Raw genomic sequence first — 18894 nt, forward strand, 5'->3', positions numbered from 1 at the left:
TTGCAGCACTGTAAACAGATATTTTTGTTTCTAACGTATTTTTACTTTCACATAAACTATATTACTGTAAATATGTACTTCAAGAAGTTCCTCTGCAATTATTTCTGCTGACAATGACTGTTGTCTTAGTTAAAATAAAACCATGACTATTTTAAAAAGATTAAAGTAGACACAATGACCCTTCCTCCCGTTTATCAAATCCTCAAAACTTTATTTCTCTTGCTAAGTAAACAAAAAATAAATATATGTGTTTTGTGCCGTTTAGATTTTCTTTTACGCTTCAGTTTTCTGGTGTTTTGTATTTTCGTTCTTTTGCATGAAGGACACGACCTGGCAACTCAGATGAAATTAGCTGAAGAAGGTCGGCCTGGCAGCTACTCTCCTCTCCGGTTTTGTTTGCAGCTACAACAAAATTAAAATCGCTGCGTGTATATATTGAGCTTCAGGGAGATGTCGGTAAGTTCAACCGGGTTCCAGAACATCGAAGCAGACACAAACGAAGCATTTTACACGTAAAATTTGTATATATATTTACCAAGTGGTGGAACAGATATTTCTCCCAAAGATGGCGGCGGTCGGTGAGCTAAGCGACAAAGCTAACACTGAAACTGTAAGCTTACAGCTTAAAATAAATAAAATACATACGGATTTCATGTAAAACTGGCCTTGTTTAGGACATGTATGAAACAGCTAATAATTATTTAACACTGTGATCAACAGTGACATTGATTATGAGTGTGCCAGACATTGAGGTCGAACATGTTGCGGTATTTGAATGAGAGTGCTATAAATACAATTGCATAGCTATAATACTATCTGGTATTTGAATCCTAAACTAACTTTAACATTTATGGTGTTCATATTTTGTTTCTGGTTTCTGCTAAATAGAAGTAAGTTGGGTGTTAATGATGATTTTTAAGGAGACATCAAATATTCAGTGTATGTGGAGGGACCAGATGCAATTAAACAGACACGCATTATTTATTTGGAGTGTATGTGTTTGATTACTGTGTCACAACATTTGTGTTTATACTGTTGTGTAGAATTTTATAGGTATTGAATGTTTTCTAATTTGTGCCTCCGTCTTTTGAAGTTGAAGTAATTCATCACTAAAATGTTTTATATAATTTTCTCAGTTGATTTAGTTTTGTTAAATGTGCCTTTTTAGTCTTTATGACTCTGACACGAGTTATGGTCATTCAGAACACTACAGCAAATCTCTCACGTAATAATGACCTGTTTCCATCCGACTACATGAAGTGGCTGCTGACTTGCTCTTTCATTTTCATTTGTTTTAGGCAAGTGATGACTCTGCTGACTTAACCAGATCGGGCTCGCCAGTTCATCGAAGAAAAAAGCACAGTGTGGACTCCTCTAGATCTCCTAGAATGTCTAAACATCACCATTCACGATCAAGATCTCGTTCGAGGGACAGAAAACGTCAGTATTCTGTAACGTTACTCTAAAGATATTGAAAATTTTAACTGGAATTACCCACAGTAGGAAATTTTTTCTTGTTAATTGTGTATTATCAGCTGAATGTGTGTGAAGAACAGAGTTTCTCACACTGATAGAGCAACAAAAAAACCTGTTATTTGTGAGGTGTCTGGGCTTGTGTTTTGTTTAGATAACATATTTAACATGTTTTCTTCTGATTAACGTGAAAAAACCTTTTGAGTGTTTGAGCAGTTTGCTTTCTGCTTTTTCCAGGTGACAGAAAATACAGACGAAGTCGTAGCAGGAGCAAAGAGGTAAATGATACATTCATTTACATAATTAGAAGCACAGTTATTGTGATATTTTTAGGGCAATAGATACTAGCTGTAGGTTAAGGTGAGTATGTAGGTAAATATTTATAATAGAGTTCAGAACAAAAAATGTGCGTTGAGCTCATGTGGAAAGGGTGTACTTTTGCCTGCCTTATGTTCACAAGTCTCAAAGGAAGCTTGTGTCCTTGGATATCTGTCATTGTAGCCATAAAAATGGTGAAGAGTAGACTTTCTTTTATTTTTGTTAAAACCTGTGTGTAGATCACATGATAACATTTCTACAATAAATCATACTCAGCGTGCTAAAGCACGAAGAGACTGAACAGAAGACCCTGCTGACATAGCAAAATAATATGCCTACTACTGGGACAGGTAACTATCTGCCATTCAAACTCATATTTGTCTCACATTATTAGTAGAAAAAGTGGCATTAAATATTTTCATTTCTCGCAGCTAAGAATGGGCATTCAATGAATCCTAAATTGCATTAAAATGTTTTAAAAACTAAGTTGGATGCTCATTCTTTTTAACCTGCCATTGGGTGCAAATTCAAAATATTTAGATTGTACCAAATTGTGAAATTTATAAACCTGAGAATCATAATTTAACATTTGCATGCACTTTATTAAAACCACCCAAAGGGCTCCAAATTACTATCTTTAATTCTTATTCCTATTCCTAACCATCCTCATGTTTGCAGCCAAAATTGTGCATACACAGAAATGCCCACATTTGTAACCAATCTCTGCAAATGTTTTATTGTTTTTAAGATGGGTTCGACTTGACAAGGTTTTTTCATTTTGTCAACTTTATTACTTTCTTTCTGTTGTAAGCCATGGTACTAACTCTTTTTGTTGCACTATTTTCCTGAAAGAGACAACTTCTTCTTAAAACAGGCACGAAAAAGGGACTCTGAGAAGCCACCAAAATCTTACAGAAAAACAGATGGTCCGAAAGAGGAGAGACACTCAACGGAGAACGGAGAGGAGCGGTCCAGGCGAAAGGAAAGGCGATCTTCGAGAGGCCGAAGCTTATCCAGGTCACACTCAAGAGAGAGGCAAGTCTGGTCACAAGAATWAAATCGTTCTGCATCCTTTTTGTGTCCATTAGTAATTTATCTTAATTGTCCGCTTTAAGGCGACACCACAGCCGAAGTAAGGAGCAGCGGCGGTCACGATCGCGCAGCAAGGACAGGAAGAGGAAGGCTCGTTCTCGTTCAGGTTCGAGGACCAAACACCGTCACCACAGCAGAAGTCGTAGCAAGAGCAGGTTGGTGTAATAAAACATTTTAAATTCCTTTCTCATCTCCTATCTCATTAATGGTATTTGTTGATTTTTTTTCTTTGGTTTTGTTTTAGGGAGCGAAAGAAGAAAATTGAGAAAGTACACAAAAAAAGTCGAAGTAGGTCTGCTAGTCCACTGGTCTTCCGAGGCCGAAACACGGCTATGGATGCACAAGAGGCTCTAGCCAGAAGGTAAGGCAACAGCTAATGTGCTCTTTTATAATGTTCAACCTTAATTTGTCCTGTATTGGTGGTTTGACGGGTATTTCTTTCCCCCACAAATAATGTGTGTATTTGCTTTATGTAACACACAGTTAAACACTGTTTAGGTCTTATTTTTTATTTTTAATTGATTGAATTAAATAAGTTTGTTTTTGTTTTTTTGGGTCCAGGCTTGAGAGAGCCAAAAAGCTGCAGGAGCAGAAAGAAAAAGAAAAGCACGAGAAACATCAGCAGCAACAGCAGGAAATAGTTGCAGGTGAGAATTGGCTTGTTTCCACCTCGATGTGCGTGTTGATGTTAAAGGAGACCAATTATGGGTCCTAGAAATTTTTATGGTATGTCTATGGGCTATCCAGACCATGTTCATTCAATTTAATGCACAAAATAATTCTCAAATAATAAAATTTCCCATTTTCTAGTTCTGCCTGCTCTGACTTCTGTTCAAAAGAGCTGTTTATGTTAATGAGCTCTGTTGGTAACGCCCTCCAAAAAYCTGTTGACATTAACTCCGCCCTCCAAAGCCAGCGTTTACGTTAGCATGGCTAATAATAGCAGAAGCCCCGTTGTACAACCGTATATAGATCCTGAGTGAGACCCAGAGGCAGAGTCGTGGTCGCAGCTTCTTTTTTTTTCTTCTCCCTCCTCTGCTCTGCGCTCACTCTGCATGCTGTTACCAGAGCAGGGAGCAGCASCRGTCAAAATACCTCAGAAACTCAACAAATAGGCTTTAACAAGGCTTTAATAATCTAAACAATGGAGGTACATGAGAAAAYGTGTTCATAACGAACGAAAATAAATAAATAAATAAATTRTGTCCATGCCGGTCTCGAACCCTGGTCTCCCACTCTCTGGTCCAACACTCTACCCATTGCCCTATTGGAGGCTTGTTATGAAATGAGCTGCGCATTGCACAACAACACCGTAACGTTTTTTTATACTGAGGAGGTGGAGTTTCTCCCAGGGGTTGCTAGGTAAGAAAATGACGGAAGTATAAAACTTGTCATTAATATACATTAAAAATACATTTACCTACAGTAAATATGCCCCTCGTTGCATTTTTTTGGTCCTAGGACTGTTTTTTTTAAGAAGTACATACCCAAAGTTGAGTAAAAAAACCTTTAAAAAGTGAATTTTGCATAATAGGTCCCCTTTAAGAGATAATATTCTGTTGTTTACGCTGCTCTGTTTTGTTCACAGCTGTGGCTGCCCCCATTGCAGCAGCTGCTGCAGCGGCAGCCTCGAACCCGGCTCTCAACGTGGCAGCCCTTTTGGCCTCCGGGACACAAGTTACTCCTCAGATTGCCATGGCTGCGCAGATGGCAGCCCTTCAAGCCAAAACTCTGGCCGAGACGGGTATCGCGGTGCCCAGCTTTTATAACCCGTCCGCTGTAAATCCCTCCAAGTTCGCAGAGCAGGAGAAAAAGAGGAAAATGCTATGGCAGGGAAAAAAAGAAGGGGTAAGTTGTCTTTACATTAAAGTGCCTGTGACATGCATATTTTTCATATACAAAAAGTCAAAGAAAACATCTTTATATTTAAGAAAGTTGGAATAATACACACGATTTAACCCGTTTTATCCCATAACTGGCATATTTTCTTTTGAACTTGGCTCAGCCAAAGTGAAACAGGAAGTGACATCAAATGGGAACTCTTTAACAAAGAAAAGTCTCTGGTCTTTGTTTATTGAAACAATATTATTTGAACTCTGACTTCTTCTTCATCTCTRATAGGGGACTCAAAATAATCTTAAGAAACATCAGATTCTTCTCTACAGTCTGGGTTGTTGGCTGTTGAAGMAACGCTCTGTTCACTTGCAGATGTTCCCCTTTGATATCACTTCCTGTTACTTCACAGGCAAATATCTGAACAACTGTTCATCTCAGCAACATGAAATTTCTTTTGCAATATTTCACAAATGTCCTCTTTCCAAAAAAATGCAGTCATACGTATTACAAAAATTTGATGTCACCGGCACTTTAAGGTCAACAAACCAAGAAAATTTATATTTTGATTAATAATTGTTTTCACGCTTTGTTTGTGTGACACTTAGCTGTTTGTTTACTTAGGAAAAGTCTCAAACAGCAGAGTTGTGGGAGAAGCTAAACTTTGGAAACAAGGACCAGAATGTTAAATTTCGGAAACTGATGGGTATTAAGGTAAGCATGTTGTTTCCCTTTTGTGTTTTCATAGTTTTAATTTGTCCAAGCTAAATGCATTTGTGTCTTAACAGGGTGAGGATGAAGAGGCAGAAGTTTCCAAACCAATTAATGATGAAGGCCTGAAGACTCTTCAGAAACAGGAGGAGATGTTCAGGAACCTTGATGTGCAGTATGAGATGGCACGGTCTCAGACACACACCCAGAGGGGAATGGGCTTGGGCTTCTCCTCCTCGTTCTCTCGAGGAATGGATTCCGTTTAGTGCCAAACGCAGACAGTCACTTCCTCTCATCGTTTAAAACCACCAAATCATCGCTAGCTCTTCAGCTTGCATGGATGTTGCTTTGAACCTGTAATTTATTTATAGACTAATTGTAACATGGTAATGTAAATAGAACAATGCTGAGTTTGTCTCAGTGTTTATTAATCTGTACATCTTTGTAAAAAAACAAAAAAAAACACATTGACTGATGCAAAGGTAGATTTTTTTTTCCAACAATGTGGTAGCTTTTTTAAACTCAAATATAGATATGTGATTGTCTGAATACGATGTGGTTTAAGTGGACGCTGTTTACATCCATTTAGCAAAAGGCATCCTAGGTCAATGGTAGCATTATCAGAATCCTGTTTTTTCTTTTTGATTGGCAATAACAAACCCTGGTTGATGGACATAGTTTTCTGAATTTCTATGGGCTGTAGTCATCTTGAAGGGAGTAATCAAATATTTCAGATGTCTTTGAATTAAATTTTGTGTTGGAAAGAAATTTTTCGTGGTACTTCTGTTGTGTTTTACATGTGCCACAGGGTTTATATACAGAACAGCAAAACTGACTGAATTTTGATGCTACATTTGAGAAAAAGACATTTTCATCAGTGATCTGATTACAAGTTCACAGTAAAGAGCTCATCTTTGCCTTAAACAGATTAATTTGACTAATTTGGATATTATACCTAGCCTTTTGACTAACAAAAAATCTCAACTTGATTGTAATAGTGTTTTATATTCAGTGCTGTGCAAAGGTCTTGAGCAACCCCCCTCATTTTACACACTTTCTTGTGTATTCCTAAAGCAGATTGCGTCTGAAAGGGATGTTTACTAAGAAATTCTAGCAAATACATCCAACCATAAACTGAATGCAACTCCAGATACCATTTGCTAAATTTGAATCAGAAATAGTCTCGATAGAAAAATGGTTGTTAATCTGACTTCACTTGCAGATAAGACTTGAGTACAGCACATGAGCCACGCCGGTGATGAGGTTGTGGTTTGCAAACTCAAGAATAAGGAGCAGGATTGGGTATTCGCTCCGTCTCTTTTCCAGCGATGACTCTTCCCATAAGCCCATCCAGTGAAGCAGCAGCGTCTGCATGGCTTCAGGGAACAGTTCTGCGGTCAGTTCCTCGGCGGGCGGCAGGTCACTTATTCTCTCGATGTGCTGAACTTTGAAGCCCTCCACCTTCTGGCTGATGCTGCTGTTGGCTGCGTGAAACTGTTGGCCGAGCCAGCTTCCTATACAAGTGAGCAGGTAGCTCGAATACACAGAGTCTTTGGTCCAGTCCTCGGCCTTCAGCAGGGCTAACACAGTTTCAGCTGCATCCTTCTCTTTTAGATCACCTGTCACTTGTTGATCGATACACTTCAGAAGAAGTAGAATGGTTTCCAAACGTTCTGCGCAGCTTTGAGGTTGAGAGGATAGCTGGTCAGCCAAACTGTGCAATCGTTCTCTGAGAGAGGCTACAAGTGGCTGGCTATCTGATGAAAAAGTACAATAATTATGATCTGCTGATTTATCAGCCACATCACTGCCACTAAGATGCGCTGGGTCCCCTTCATCCTCACAACAAGGACGATCTGACATTTCACACACTTCTGTTTCAAACACACTGGGAGATGCTGGAGCGTCAAGCTGCACAGTGAGGCTGTAAGTCATCTCCAGTGGACTTTCATCGATCTGAGATTTCCAAACATCCTGTAAAGAACAACACGACAGCATTAAATAGAAAAACAGAAAGCATCCTCTTCATCAGGATGTTGCATGAACCTGAAAATTCTCCAGCACTGCAAGCTGCTCCAGCTTAGTGTACATTTCAAAGGCAACTCGAAAAAGTCCTTGAATATTGTAGAACCACAGGCTGTTGTTTGATGCAGGAACCTTCAACCCCTGGAACCTGAAAGCTGCAACAAACCAAAACACACAACAGCTCTGTCATGTTTGTCGATCTTGTTTCTTTAATGCAACACATTCTTTTGTTTTTCAGCTTACCTGAAGAAAACTTTATTTTTGTGGCAAGTCCTTTCTTGGCAAACTTAGCATGGTACCTAGGATGGTTTTCTATCCGGATGTCAGTGTTAGAGAGGAGATCAGCTCCCAGATAGAGTGGTATCAATGGGCCCTGACAAAAATAATATCACAAAATGTTTTAAGTTAAGTTTTTTTWATAGATAACACAGAATAGGGAGGTTAAATGTGTACGCTAACTAGAGTTACATTTGTTTTTAAAGTAGCAAAAGTCTAGCTAAAAGCTAAATGTAGCAAAAAGCAGCAAAAGGCTATCTAAAGCAGGGGTGCCCAAACATTTTTTCCTGAGAGGGCCAAAATTAAAATCAACCTGAGGGCCGTGGGCCAAATGCAATGATATAAGAAATGCAAATAGTTTTTTTTTTTTTGGCCAGAAAGAAATGCAGAAATGCAAACACTTCTTAAAAAAAGTAAAGTTGTTTTATTCTTTTATGATTAAGCTAATGTGGTTGCCCATATTTATTTTTCTTTCAGCCCATGGACATTGAGAAAATTCAACTTATGCTCAGGCAGCAAAGGCTCATGGGACTTTTCATAATTTAAAATTTGAGTATATGGGGTCTTATAATGCGTGCAAATCTTGATGTGGACTTTAATCTAAATGTCTCTTGTAGTGACTTGTATTTTATATTTAATCTTACCATAATCTAGTAAACAGCACAACTGCTGGTGGGCCAAATCAAATGGCTTGGCGGGCCAATTTTGGCCCGCGGGCCCCACTTTGGGCACCTCTGATCTAAAGAATATAATTCTCAAAAGGGTGTCGTTTAGTTAGAAGTAGCAAAAAACTAGCTACAAGTTACAAGTAGCAAGACAACGTTTGAAATAAATTTAAGAGATCTCAATGTAGTTCCACGAGAAATACAAATAATATTAAACAATTGGATAAGTATTAAAAAACAATAAATGTCAAACTGAAAAAGCTTTAAGAACCACAAATAACGAGCTTAAAAAATATATTTCATCATCCTTGAATCAAAAATGGCATGAAAGGAAAGCGTTTCACCTTATTGGGACAATCTGTCAACCTAAACGATGTTTGATTCACCAAGTAAATGAAACGAATTTTCCGAGAGCCTCCGACCCACAGCGGTAAGGCTAACTGGACTGTTGAATAGTCTGACATTGCTGGAGCTACCACCGTAYTGAAAGACTTGCGGATGTTTTTGCCAAACAAGACAGAAATTGAAGTCGCCAAACGACCGACACAAATAGTGCGAATTGAATGCAACACAGCGGAAATGCGTTTTCCGTATAMTATAATAATGTTAAATTATCCCTCAGTATTGTCTAGAAAAACACATTATTTCATTATAATAGTTTTTTAGTGTGTCAGTGTCATAGCTAAATTTACACTCATGTACAGTCCTAATTGCGCTCATCTATATGATAAACTTGGGATACAATTTTTATTTTTCTGACGCGTATTCTGTTGAACCTGTAAATTTAAATGTGGGGATTAAATAACCCACAGTACCTTCAATGACACGTGACACCAGGACGAGCCAATGAATTCAAGGAGAAGTTCCGTTCGCCACAGTGTAAAAATGGCTGAGGTTGATTTCGGGGATAGTGAGCTCTTTCAGCAGCTTGAGGACTCTGAAGCTTTTGGCCCTCCGAGGCATATTCACTTCACGAGTGATGATGAAGAAAATCAAGATGAGTCGAACCTACTTCGGATTAAGCTCGAAGAGTATGAAGCCAACATTCAGAAACTTTCTGAGGAGAATATCCTTGTGCCAGTTGCTCTCGGTCTTAGCATGTAGCATGTTTGCTAGCTAGGCTACTGCACTGTTCGTAACCAAAACAGACTGCAAAACCTTTTAGCATATGCTCAGGTTCTTTTGTGGCATGTATGCATGTTTTCTTAACTTTCTGTCCACATAGAGTTTTACAACGGAAATTGAACATCTTGACTCGACCAAGGTAATGCTCATTATGCCTGTTGTTGCACCCTATGCAAATAACAAAACGAAACTGATCCTTTCCTAAATTCAGTAACAATTTCTCTTCATTTCACAGCGGTATCACAGTTGAAGATGTCGGCATAGATGGCCCATTACTTCAAATCCTTTATGCAAATAACATCATATCAAAGTAGGTTATTATTTTTACCAGTATAATAGTTTATTCTATTTTTTTCCTTTGCTTTTTTCTTAAAATTTATGTTCATATCAATTCTCCCTGCACCAGTGGTGGGCACATTTCCACTAAAGCACTAATAGGGGAGCAAATTTCCTGATTAGTGCTTTAGGGCTTTTGCTAATTTAAAAATTTATTAGTGGATAAGCACTTGCTAAATTTAGAAGCACTAACTGAGGTCTATATAAAGGTTATTGATCAACGTTAATGTTTACAACTGAAGGTGAAAGCTGTCACTCATTTTGTTCATATATGTATCACTTAATTACTAGGTGACAATTTATGAATTCAAAAAAGTTTGCGAAATGTCAATGATAATAAGGTTTAAGAGGGCAACCCTGCAATATGTTGTCTGTTGAACGTTCCATGGGTTGACTGGGTTATTTTAGTGCTTTAGAATTAGCTTTTGCTATATTTTCAGTGTGTTAGTGCTTTAAAATTAGGGGACCTAAAGATTTGAGTTAGTGCTTTAGGGCTAGCGGAACTCATTTTTAGATTAGTGCTGCCCGCCACTGCCCTGCACAATAACGTCTGACCTGAAACAGTGAGAGTTATTGACAGAAAACACAATAATGACAATGAATTTAGTTTTCATATTTATGATTTCATTGAAAGTTAAAACTCGTTGGACCGTCCTATATGATTGACATAAAGTTAGGGTTTGGCTGAGATAATTAGTACATAAATGCTGTAAACAACTTTTCTCTCCTAGGCAATGTCGTCAAGAAATTGAAGACTGTGTCTGCAGCGTGATCTTAAAGCACCAGAAACCAAACGGTGAAAAGCAGAAAACGTTCTATTTGAAACCCCAGGTATTTTTCATGAAATGCATTTCCCAACATTTATTTAGTTTGAGTGTAAACCTTTTATGACCTCACTGTTTACATATAAATATCCTGTTTCTGAAGAACTCAGCTTTTACTTTGGATGAAGATCCACAGAAGATGGCCACCAGTAGTGTGAGAACAACAACAGAAGCCTTTAAAGTGAGTATTTTCTGGGGGGGACTTCTCTATTATGGCATGCTAAATTTGTTGTAAAAAAATAATGATGTGTTATTTTTGTTGTGTTTTTTTTTCTGTCTTCTAGGTGGTCGGAAGTGTTTTATATTTTGCTAGCTTTAGTGTTGACAAGCTTGGACAGCCTCTGGTGAATGAAAACCCACAGCTGACCGATGGATGGGATGTTCCAACGTATCTTTAGAACGGATCAAGCATTTACTGCCTTTGGAAATGTTCTCCAACCAAAAATATGTTAAATTTTATATTTAGGAGCCTAATGGACCCTACTTGATTTTCCAGAAAAGGTTTAGATGCGATAGAACAACTAAGATGGACTGCTTTTCAAATCTTCAGCAGAGGATTTTATTTTAAATCTTATCGTTAATAAATCAATGCAACAAATGTTAAACAACTTCCTGAATTGCAGCACAGCTACCTCCAGGTATTCAACCAGGTGATTGGAGCTGAGGGACAGGAAATAGAAATGAAAGACAAAAGGTACGATTTTAAATATTTATGCAACTTGCATTCTAATTTTATTTTACTATCTTGCTTTTATTTTTGTACTGTATAAATTGTTACTAATCACTCTATCACAGACCGAAGTCTATGTGTTTCAACTGCGGCTCAAGCAGCCATCAGATCAGAGATTGTCCAAAGGTACCTTTCATTCCTTACATGGCAGGAGTCCAAATTACCAAATTGTCCAAATACACAAAGAGTTTAAACTTGATTTATTGCACTGTTAACCTTTCTAGCCTAAAGACATGGCTGCAATAAATGAAAGAAGGAAGGAGTTTAATCAGAACAACCAGGGTATGCAGTGTAACCAGCGATACCACGCAGATGAAGTGGAGGAGCGGTTTGCCAGATTTAAACCTGGAGTCATTAGGTAAGGTTGCTAATTTGTGAAAAATAATAATTAAATCTAAAAACATTTTGTTTATTGTGATTAAAGATTGATATTGGATATCGGTTACATTGTGCTTTTGAATAGTGAGGAGCTGTTGGCAGCCCTGGGCGTTAAAGGCAACACTCTCCCTCCTCTGATTTATCGGATGAGACAGCTGGGCTACCCACCAGGTTGGCTCAAGGAGGCAGAAATGGAAAACTCTGGCTTATCACTGTATGATGGAAATGGTACGTTCTTCTATACCTTTTTTTTTTAAACAATATGGCCTCTTATTTTCTTGCAAAATATTAGATTTTGGCAGATTTTTATTTGTGCTTTTTCAGCATCAAATAATGGCAGTGAAACACAGAGCAGCGCTACACAAAACATCTCTTATGATGTTTCCAAACTGGTGGATTTCCCCGGCTTCAACGTGCCTGCCCCTCATAATTTAAAAGATGTAAGCTGTACAATAACAATAAAATATTTAGTTTCATTTTATGATTTTTATTTCATCTAAGATAGCTTGGCATTGAAGCTGTTCTATAGATTTTTTTTATAATAATAGTACACTTTTTAAACCAGATGTTTTAGCAAGTTCTGTTGGCACTTTCTTATATTTGTGCAAATAACCCTTTTTTTCTGACTTTTAGGAGTTCATGCATTTTGGCTCAATTCCCATGCAGAGCAGCCACATGAAGAACAACTATGCAGCATACCTGTCCAACAACTTTCCTCTGGTATCTTTCTTATTCTGTTACAATTCAGTTCTGTTCAATTCAAAAATACTTTATTGATCCCAGAGGGAAATTAGGTGTTTGGGTTTCTTCTGTAAACCTGTAGGCCAGGGCCTTAATCCTGTTAGAACTGCTTTGTGGTTTTGACTGTATACATAATATCCCAGGTTAACAATGATGTAAACACAACAGCTACTTTGTAACAGATCAGTCCTAATGTTCTATGAAACCAGTCTGTTTTGTTTTTAAAATTGCCATAACTGAGGACCAGATACTTTAGCATATAAGTCTTATACATTTCTCCATTATCTCTCAGATATTACTACCCCACCACCCCAAAAAAGCCAGTTCAGGCTGTTTACATGCTCCAGTTACTTTAGTTTCTTTAAAGTGACAAACATACTGAAATTAATACAACAGTCTGTCCTTTCAGATTTAGAATTATATATWTTTTTTTACCCTTTTTCATTTTTTTGGTGTCAGTGGTTAAAAAATATTGGACAGATGATGAAAATACAGTTTGGTAGAAAATATCTATAGTTTGTTTGTTTGTTTTCTCTTGCAGCCCGGTGCCTCCAGCAACAAAAGACAACAAGAATCTGACTCTTCTCCACAGCTGAGGAAGAAGACGAGGCCTAGCCCTGATTGCAGTTCAGACAGAAGTTCAGACATGGATATCGAGTCCGGTAATTGTTCATCTTCATCATTTTCTTTAGCAAACATATTGTGTTGGAGATTAGATTTTATTCCATATTTTTAAAGAAAATGTTTGATAAAATATAGCTTTTTTTTTGTCTTAGTTTTCACAGCCACTGAGCTCGTGTTTTTTAACTTGTTTGTGAAATGAAGAAAAGTAATAAAGGATCGTCTGTCTTTTTATGCTTTCCACAGATCCAGGAACAACTTATCTCGGGTCTGGTGACTTCCACTTCCAACCACCGCTACCACCTGGCTCTCCTTGCTTCAGTTCACCCCCTCCTTTACCAGAGGGCACCCCCCCTTCTACACCCAATCCTCCACCTCTCCCAAAAGGCACACCTCCACCAACACCCACCAACGGCTCCCCTGCTCTGCAAGGGGGTACCTGGACAGTAGTTGATGAGCAAGTGGAGGAAGCAGAAGATGAACTGACTCTGGAGGAGCTGGAGGAGCAGCAGAGGTTGATCTGGGCAGCTCTGCAAAATGCAGATTCAGCCACTAATAGTGACAGCGAGACGCCAGCGTTAGGAACACCTGTGCCCAGTTCACCAAGTGTTTCCACACCCGCACGCACAGACACAGAAATGGAGGAGGTTGAAGAGTCAGCGGACAGAGCAACAGCTGCTGAACCTAGTGACRGTAGTGAAAATCAACAGAAAATGGAGGTACAAGAGATTGTCACTGAAGACCCTGGACCARTCAAAGTTAAGGAGGAGAGTCCTCAGAGTCCGGAGCCTGTCAAATCCCAAGAAGATACCCCTCAGAGCCCTGATCCAGAGACATCTAATGTGGAGGCTGAAGATGTTTCTTCTCAGAAGCTGGAAGAAAAGATTACTGCTGTTCCTCATCGAAGCAAGTTTGCAGCTGGCATCGTTCAGTTTGAAGACACCCCTGAATTCACAGAGGTGGCTGAAGCTACAGGAACGTACCTGAAGATCAGAGAYTTACTCAAAAGTTCTCCTCGCAGTTTGGCAAAGAAAAAATAAATCTTTCATCTTGATTCAGAATACACAAAAATGAACAGAATCTGAGACTTCCACTTTTATCTTCACTAAGTTTCAAGTCCTTTTTTATATAAGAGCAGAGAGTCTTTTAGGATGGCTGCCACACAAGTGAACAGCATCATTACATCTTGTGCTTATTTCATTGTAAAATTTGTATAGTTTTAATTTTATATGGCTTTATGGCTTTTTTGTCACATTTGAAATGCTCCAAAAGCATAAAATAAATGTGCCTCTTTTTTCCACCWGTGTGTCATTTTTTTCATTCGACAACAAAGAAATGCATGTTGGCAGAACATTTATTTTTTTATTATTTTGTACAAAATAATTATCTAGAATTTTTAGCTTTTGTTTGAGAAAGTATTTTACATCTTCAACGGTTTTTGTCCAGAGGTATTGGAAGAGGTAAACTATAATAATAAAGTCCAAAGAGATATTCTGACAACTTCAGAAAGGAGAKATTTAGGTCCACTTTTAAAAAATTACAGGAAAGTTTGGTTCTTTTGAAGAAAAATATTAAGCAGTTTGCTAAATAAGGGTTTTTACAAAGCACTGTATATTACAGTTTACATTGTTATACTTTTTGATGAGTGGGATTGAAAAGAGACAGATGGGACACCAATATTTCTAAAAATTTGATAAATGGTGGAGGACAGATTGATGTCCAACAAGTCAGTTCAAGAGGGATCCCTGTCATTCAAGAGAAGCAGAAACATACGAGCTAAGAATTATAAACCAATGTATAGAGTTCAGCAAATAACTGATGTATGTTGACTAAGATTGTACTAATGTTTCATATTGAAAAGCCAGTTTAAGTAAAAAAATAAACCATATTAATTGTACTGTACAACAACTTAAAAAATGATGCGACAATCATGGAAATAATTTCTGGGCTGATCCCATAAGGTTTTCATAAACCAACAACGCCTCTAATAATAAACGGGAGGGAGTGTGCCATCTTGCTTGAACATTTCATCTTTGGTCGACACCCTGACGTTCCCGTCTGCAGTGGTTCACGCTCGTGCCAGATCCGAGCAGTCGTAGTTTTGTACTTAGCTCGTTAGCTTCATCTTTTTCCTCTTTCCTCGGAAGACGGAGCCTGTGGAGGAACATATCTGGTCAGTTGTAGTTCACGCCCAGGCAGGTTGTGCATTGTGAATGACTTTTTTCTCCCCATACGGCTGCTAAAGAGGAGAATGAACTCTGAAATAAAGTTGTTCAGGTAGAGCAGACGGTACTTAACAGCTCCTCGGACCACCGGTGTGCTGTAATGGTCGGGCCTCCCTGCTAATGTTACTTAGCAACTAATCTCGTCTGCTTTTWTAGCCTGATATCGAACAGGGATAATTAAGGAGTGCCGAGAAGGTGACAGTCAAATCAACGGCCAGCGAGTGAAGCTATCTAAGCAGGTGATTTTATCTGGATAATTGTAATGACGACTACTTGTGTGGCAGCAGCAGTGCTCCCCAGAGCCTCTTGACACTGCAGATACTTCTGGACTTGTGGAATTTGTTAGCCTTTCATTAGATTAGCGCCTTGCTAAGTGTTGTGTTTTTGTTCAGACAGCTCAAGGTTAGCTAACATAATTCGTTACCAGATGTGCCACCTCATCGACAGCTACAAGGAGAAGGGAAGTTTGGCTCACACTAGGCCACTTTAAGCAGCTGTGCAGTTGTGAACTCTGGATTTGACTGCAGCTTTTATGGTTTAGCTGTAGAAGGGAAAAGCTGCTTAGCCTTTTTGGACAGATTACCAAAGGTTCAGTGTTTCAGTGGATCATTCACAAGTTCCTTTATGATATTTTAATTTTTTGCCTTTATAAATAGATGAAGAACACAGGAGCTTACATGTAAGCACAAGGTGGTAGGAGGGGATAATTCAATTCTGCAAACTCTTCAGTTCTCCTAAATATTCTGTCTACCTTTCTGTATTTTACCTCATATCTCTATGTCTGAGCCCACAGTCTGTGTAAGGCTGCAAACTTTGTTTTTTTTTTTTCTTATGCCTACCTGTAGATATTTCTTGTTGAAATCAAAACTGGTGAATCTGTGAAGATAAGTCCATCCCTCCAGCCTCTCGTTACTGGTCGGTTTTCTTTTCCACATCTTCTGTGTCGGTGCCAGCAGGGGCCTACATAATCATCCCAGCAGATGTTTCCTCAGCGAGGAAGGAGCAGAGAGCTTGGATTGTCATTGTGATGACAAAACCAAGAGGGAAGGAGTGTGAGTTGCATCAGATAACACACACTTCTGAAGATGTGAATGCGTTTTTGCAGGAAGCCTTTAGTGAGTGAGGAAAGAAAGAACTTCTCATTGTGTGGGTCAGAAGTGTAAAAGGATCCCTCACTATTCAGGACTGTAGAGGTAGAGCAGTTTTTAACCTGCTATACTTGGTTCCATATTTGTTAAGTCACTGGCTAATATTAACCCACTGAAAGAGGTGGAATGAACGCTGCCTGGTTTAATTTCCTCTCTCCAGTCAGAAAAACAATAAACATTAAATATTTTATGACCTGGCTATACATTGCTTCTGAATAAAATGCTTGGACGTCTTTAAAATTGGAATTTAGTTGGTGAGGAACAGTGAAATAGTGTTTCCACCTTGTCAAACCCTGGACATGTAGGGTTTTTTTTCCATCTTGAAAACAGAAGTTGATGATGCTAATGTTGCCATTTAGGACTTTCACTTCTGCTTTTACAAACATCTTTCAGCTTTTGCTTGTTGGGAGATTATATAGGAATTAAGTCAAGTAACCAAGGCTTTCATTTTTTGAAACAGTTTGAGTCGTTTTTAAAATTTGTAAACTGCATAGTGTTTGTATTCAGTGTTGTTCCTAGCTACAGATTAAAAAGATTAACGCCTGGGAAAATTTTCACGTCTACTTGACTGCATCAGCTTACCAATCACAGCTGAAATGTTTGTTAGGGCTTCCAGAGCAGTAACACATTGGTGTTAAATAAAACCCAGTGAAATCAGTTTAAAGATTTTTAGTAAAATCTGAATTTATATAAAAAAAACCCATGCAAATAATACAGAAATGTTAGATACAGAAGCCTAACATGTTGTTGATTTAGATGGTATCTTAAGCCATTGTAGACTTTCTTCCTCAGACCTCCTTTTGACCTGAGGCCACTAGCAAGAATCATTCAGGAAAAACTAGAACACTCCGTTCAAACCCAGTCATGCCTGCTGATGGTCACCCTTGGTTCTGAGAAACTGTCTTCAAGAAGTGCAATAGCTTCTCTTCATTTCTTCCATCCACTCATCCATCTATTTTCAGCTGCGTATTCAGGACTGGGTCACAGAGCTGAGTGGAGATGCCCAGACCTCCTCCTCCTCCTCCTCACCCACTCTTTTCAGATCCTGGGTGAACACACTAAAGGATCCCCAAGTCAGCTTTTAGATTTAATCTCTTCTGTGAGTTTTGGATCCGTACCAAGTTCTTCTCTTAGTAACAGCCTTTTTGTGGTTTTGTTAAATAAACACACTTTTACATCTTAAGCCTTTTAAAAAGGGAAAGGCAAGCTTTTTGTGATCCTGCTAAACGCCTGATGATGTTCCTCTTCTGCAGTGTTGGTGTCTAAGGGTAATTTAGATCTGGTTTATTTAGTCTTTTATTTTATAATGGAAAAACTTTAGACTCATTTGAATATCTGAAGTTCAAGCAGAACCTTTAGTTATTTAAACAAGTGTTGCAGTAGTCATCGATGCTTTGTGCTCATGACTACTTTATGAATTTGTGTGCCTTATTAACAAGTTATGTCTTCATAGTAAAGACAAAGACTTACTGTTGTTACTCATTTGTATAATGTTCGTAAAATAGGTCTCTGCTCTTACCCAGAAATCTCTAGGTTTTTCTGTCTAGGGTGTCATGTTAACTGTATATTTACAGTTGCCATACTTTGTTGTGGATACATTTATTACGTCAGATTCCTCAGCTTCAGGTTGTCTGTGTACTTTAAGCCTTCACTGATATTTGCTGCATCAGGAATGTCTTATTTTAGTAGTTTTCCTTTTTACACCTTTTCTGCAAGGTTTATTAAAATGTGAACCGTCTCTTCCCTGAAATAAAGCTAGAAGCTACAGATCTCTCATCAGATTGCCCCAAGGCCCTGAGCTTATCAGATTTTCTTTTCTCTGATTCATTCGGTGAAGATGATGCAGGTAAACCATCACATAGGCACACAGAGTCAAACAACGTGCAGAGGAAGCTTTAGTTTGACTCGAGCATTCAACCAGTTAGTGGCTGTTTGAGTAATCTGACAAACAGGATAATCTGCTGCAGCTTGTGGTGGTCGTGTTTCTGCAGTAATCCTGTTTTAGAAAAGCTGCCAGTGAACCTCACATGATTTTAGGTGGCAGAAAGACTGCGTGTCCTATGTGCTTTGTGATCAAGGTCGGTTGATGTATTCAGAGGTGTATGATTGCTGCAACGTAAACTGAATATTGGCTGCTTCTGTTTTACAGAGTATTTTTAGATCTGTGACTGTGTGCCACTGAGAAGCCTGTTGTCATAATAGAAACATGGTCTCTCTGCTAATGGAATACACAAAATGAAATAAATGACTGCTTAAATATATATTTATTTACTGTTTTTCTGATACCACGTTACCTTACTCCTAAAAAGAAAAAAAAAGGCTTTCTATGGTTATATTTTCAATAATGAAATATGTGACTATTTGTTTAACGTC

At 38.4% G+C, this 18894-nt stretch overlaps 4 protein-coding genes across 6 annotated transcripts in view; 3 read left to right on the plus strand and 1 right to left on the minus strand.

The window, feature by feature from the left end:
- The first annotated feature begins 300 nt into the window (after positions 1-300).
- Positions 301-6195, plus strand: rsrc2 (arginine/serine-rich coiled-coil 2). Of its 3 annotated transcripts, none has more exons than XM_014017360.1 (10): positions 301-456; positions 1299-1440; positions 1711-1751; positions 2666-2826; positions 2907-3038; positions 3128-3244; positions 3445-3530; positions 4472-4731; positions 5341-5430; positions 5505-6195. In XM_014017360.1, exons 1-10 carry the CDS (start codon positions 451-453, stop codon positions 5691-5693), a joined length of 1224 nt encoding a protein of 407 aa, XP_013872814.1. In that variant the 5' UTR covers positions 301-450; the 3' UTR covers positions 5694-6195. The 3 variants fall into 3 exon arrangements, with proteins under 3 accessions (XP_013872814.1, XP_013872813.1, XP_013872812.1); XM_014017359.1 differs by lacking the exon at positions 301-456 and adding an exon at positions 532-610 and having other exon boundaries at positions 2919-3038; XM_014017358.1 differs by lacking the exon at positions 301-456 and adding an exon at positions 533-610.
- On the minus strand, positions 5925-8900 carry si:ch211-110p13.9 (uncharacterized). Its single transcript, XM_014017361.1, has 4 exons — positions 8738-8900; positions 7696-7825; positions 7474-7607; positions 5925-7401 (listed from the first exon to the last, which is right to left on the minus strand). The coding sequence occupies exons 1-4, from the start codon at positions 8855-8857 to the stop codon at positions 6640-6642; spliced, it is 1146 nt and encodes a 381-aa protein (XP_013872815.1). The 5' UTR covers positions 8858-8900; the 3' UTR covers positions 5925-6639.
- Positions 8901-9244: 344 nt separating this feature from the next.
- On the plus strand, positions 9245-14350 carry zcchc8 (zinc finger, CCHC domain containing 8). Its single transcript, XM_014017348.1, has 14 exons — positions 9245-9459; positions 9615-9657; positions 9754-9828; positions 10586-10685; positions 10782-10859; positions 10963-11066; positions 11307-11372; positions 11474-11534; positions 11633-11766; positions 11872-12014; positions 12111-12226; positions 12420-12506; positions 13069-13189; positions 13395-14350. Exons 1-14 carry the CDS (start codon positions 9279-9281, stop codon positions 14186-14188), a joined length of 2103 nt encoding a protein of 700 aa, XP_013872802.1. The 5' UTR covers positions 9245-9278; the 3' UTR covers positions 14189-14350.
- An 872-nt stretch (positions 14351-15222) lies between these two features.
- The window catches only part of clip1a (CAP-GLY domain containing linker protein 1a), a gene marked incomplete in the record, with an annotated part of 21948 nt that continues 18276 nt past the window's right edge, over positions 15223-18894 (plus strand). Inside the window, 1 exon segment of the mRNA XM_014017336.1 lies at positions 15223-15321.

The sequence above is a fragment of the Austrofundulus limnaeus genome, unplaced genomic scaffold, assembly GCF_001266775.1.
Source record: "Austrofundulus limnaeus strain Quisiro unplaced genomic scaffold, Austrofundulus_limnaeus-1.0 Scaffold166, whole genome shotgun sequence".
NCBI lineage: Eukaryota > Metazoa > Chordata > Actinopteri > Cyprinodontiformes > Rivulidae > Austrofundulus > Austrofundulus limnaeus.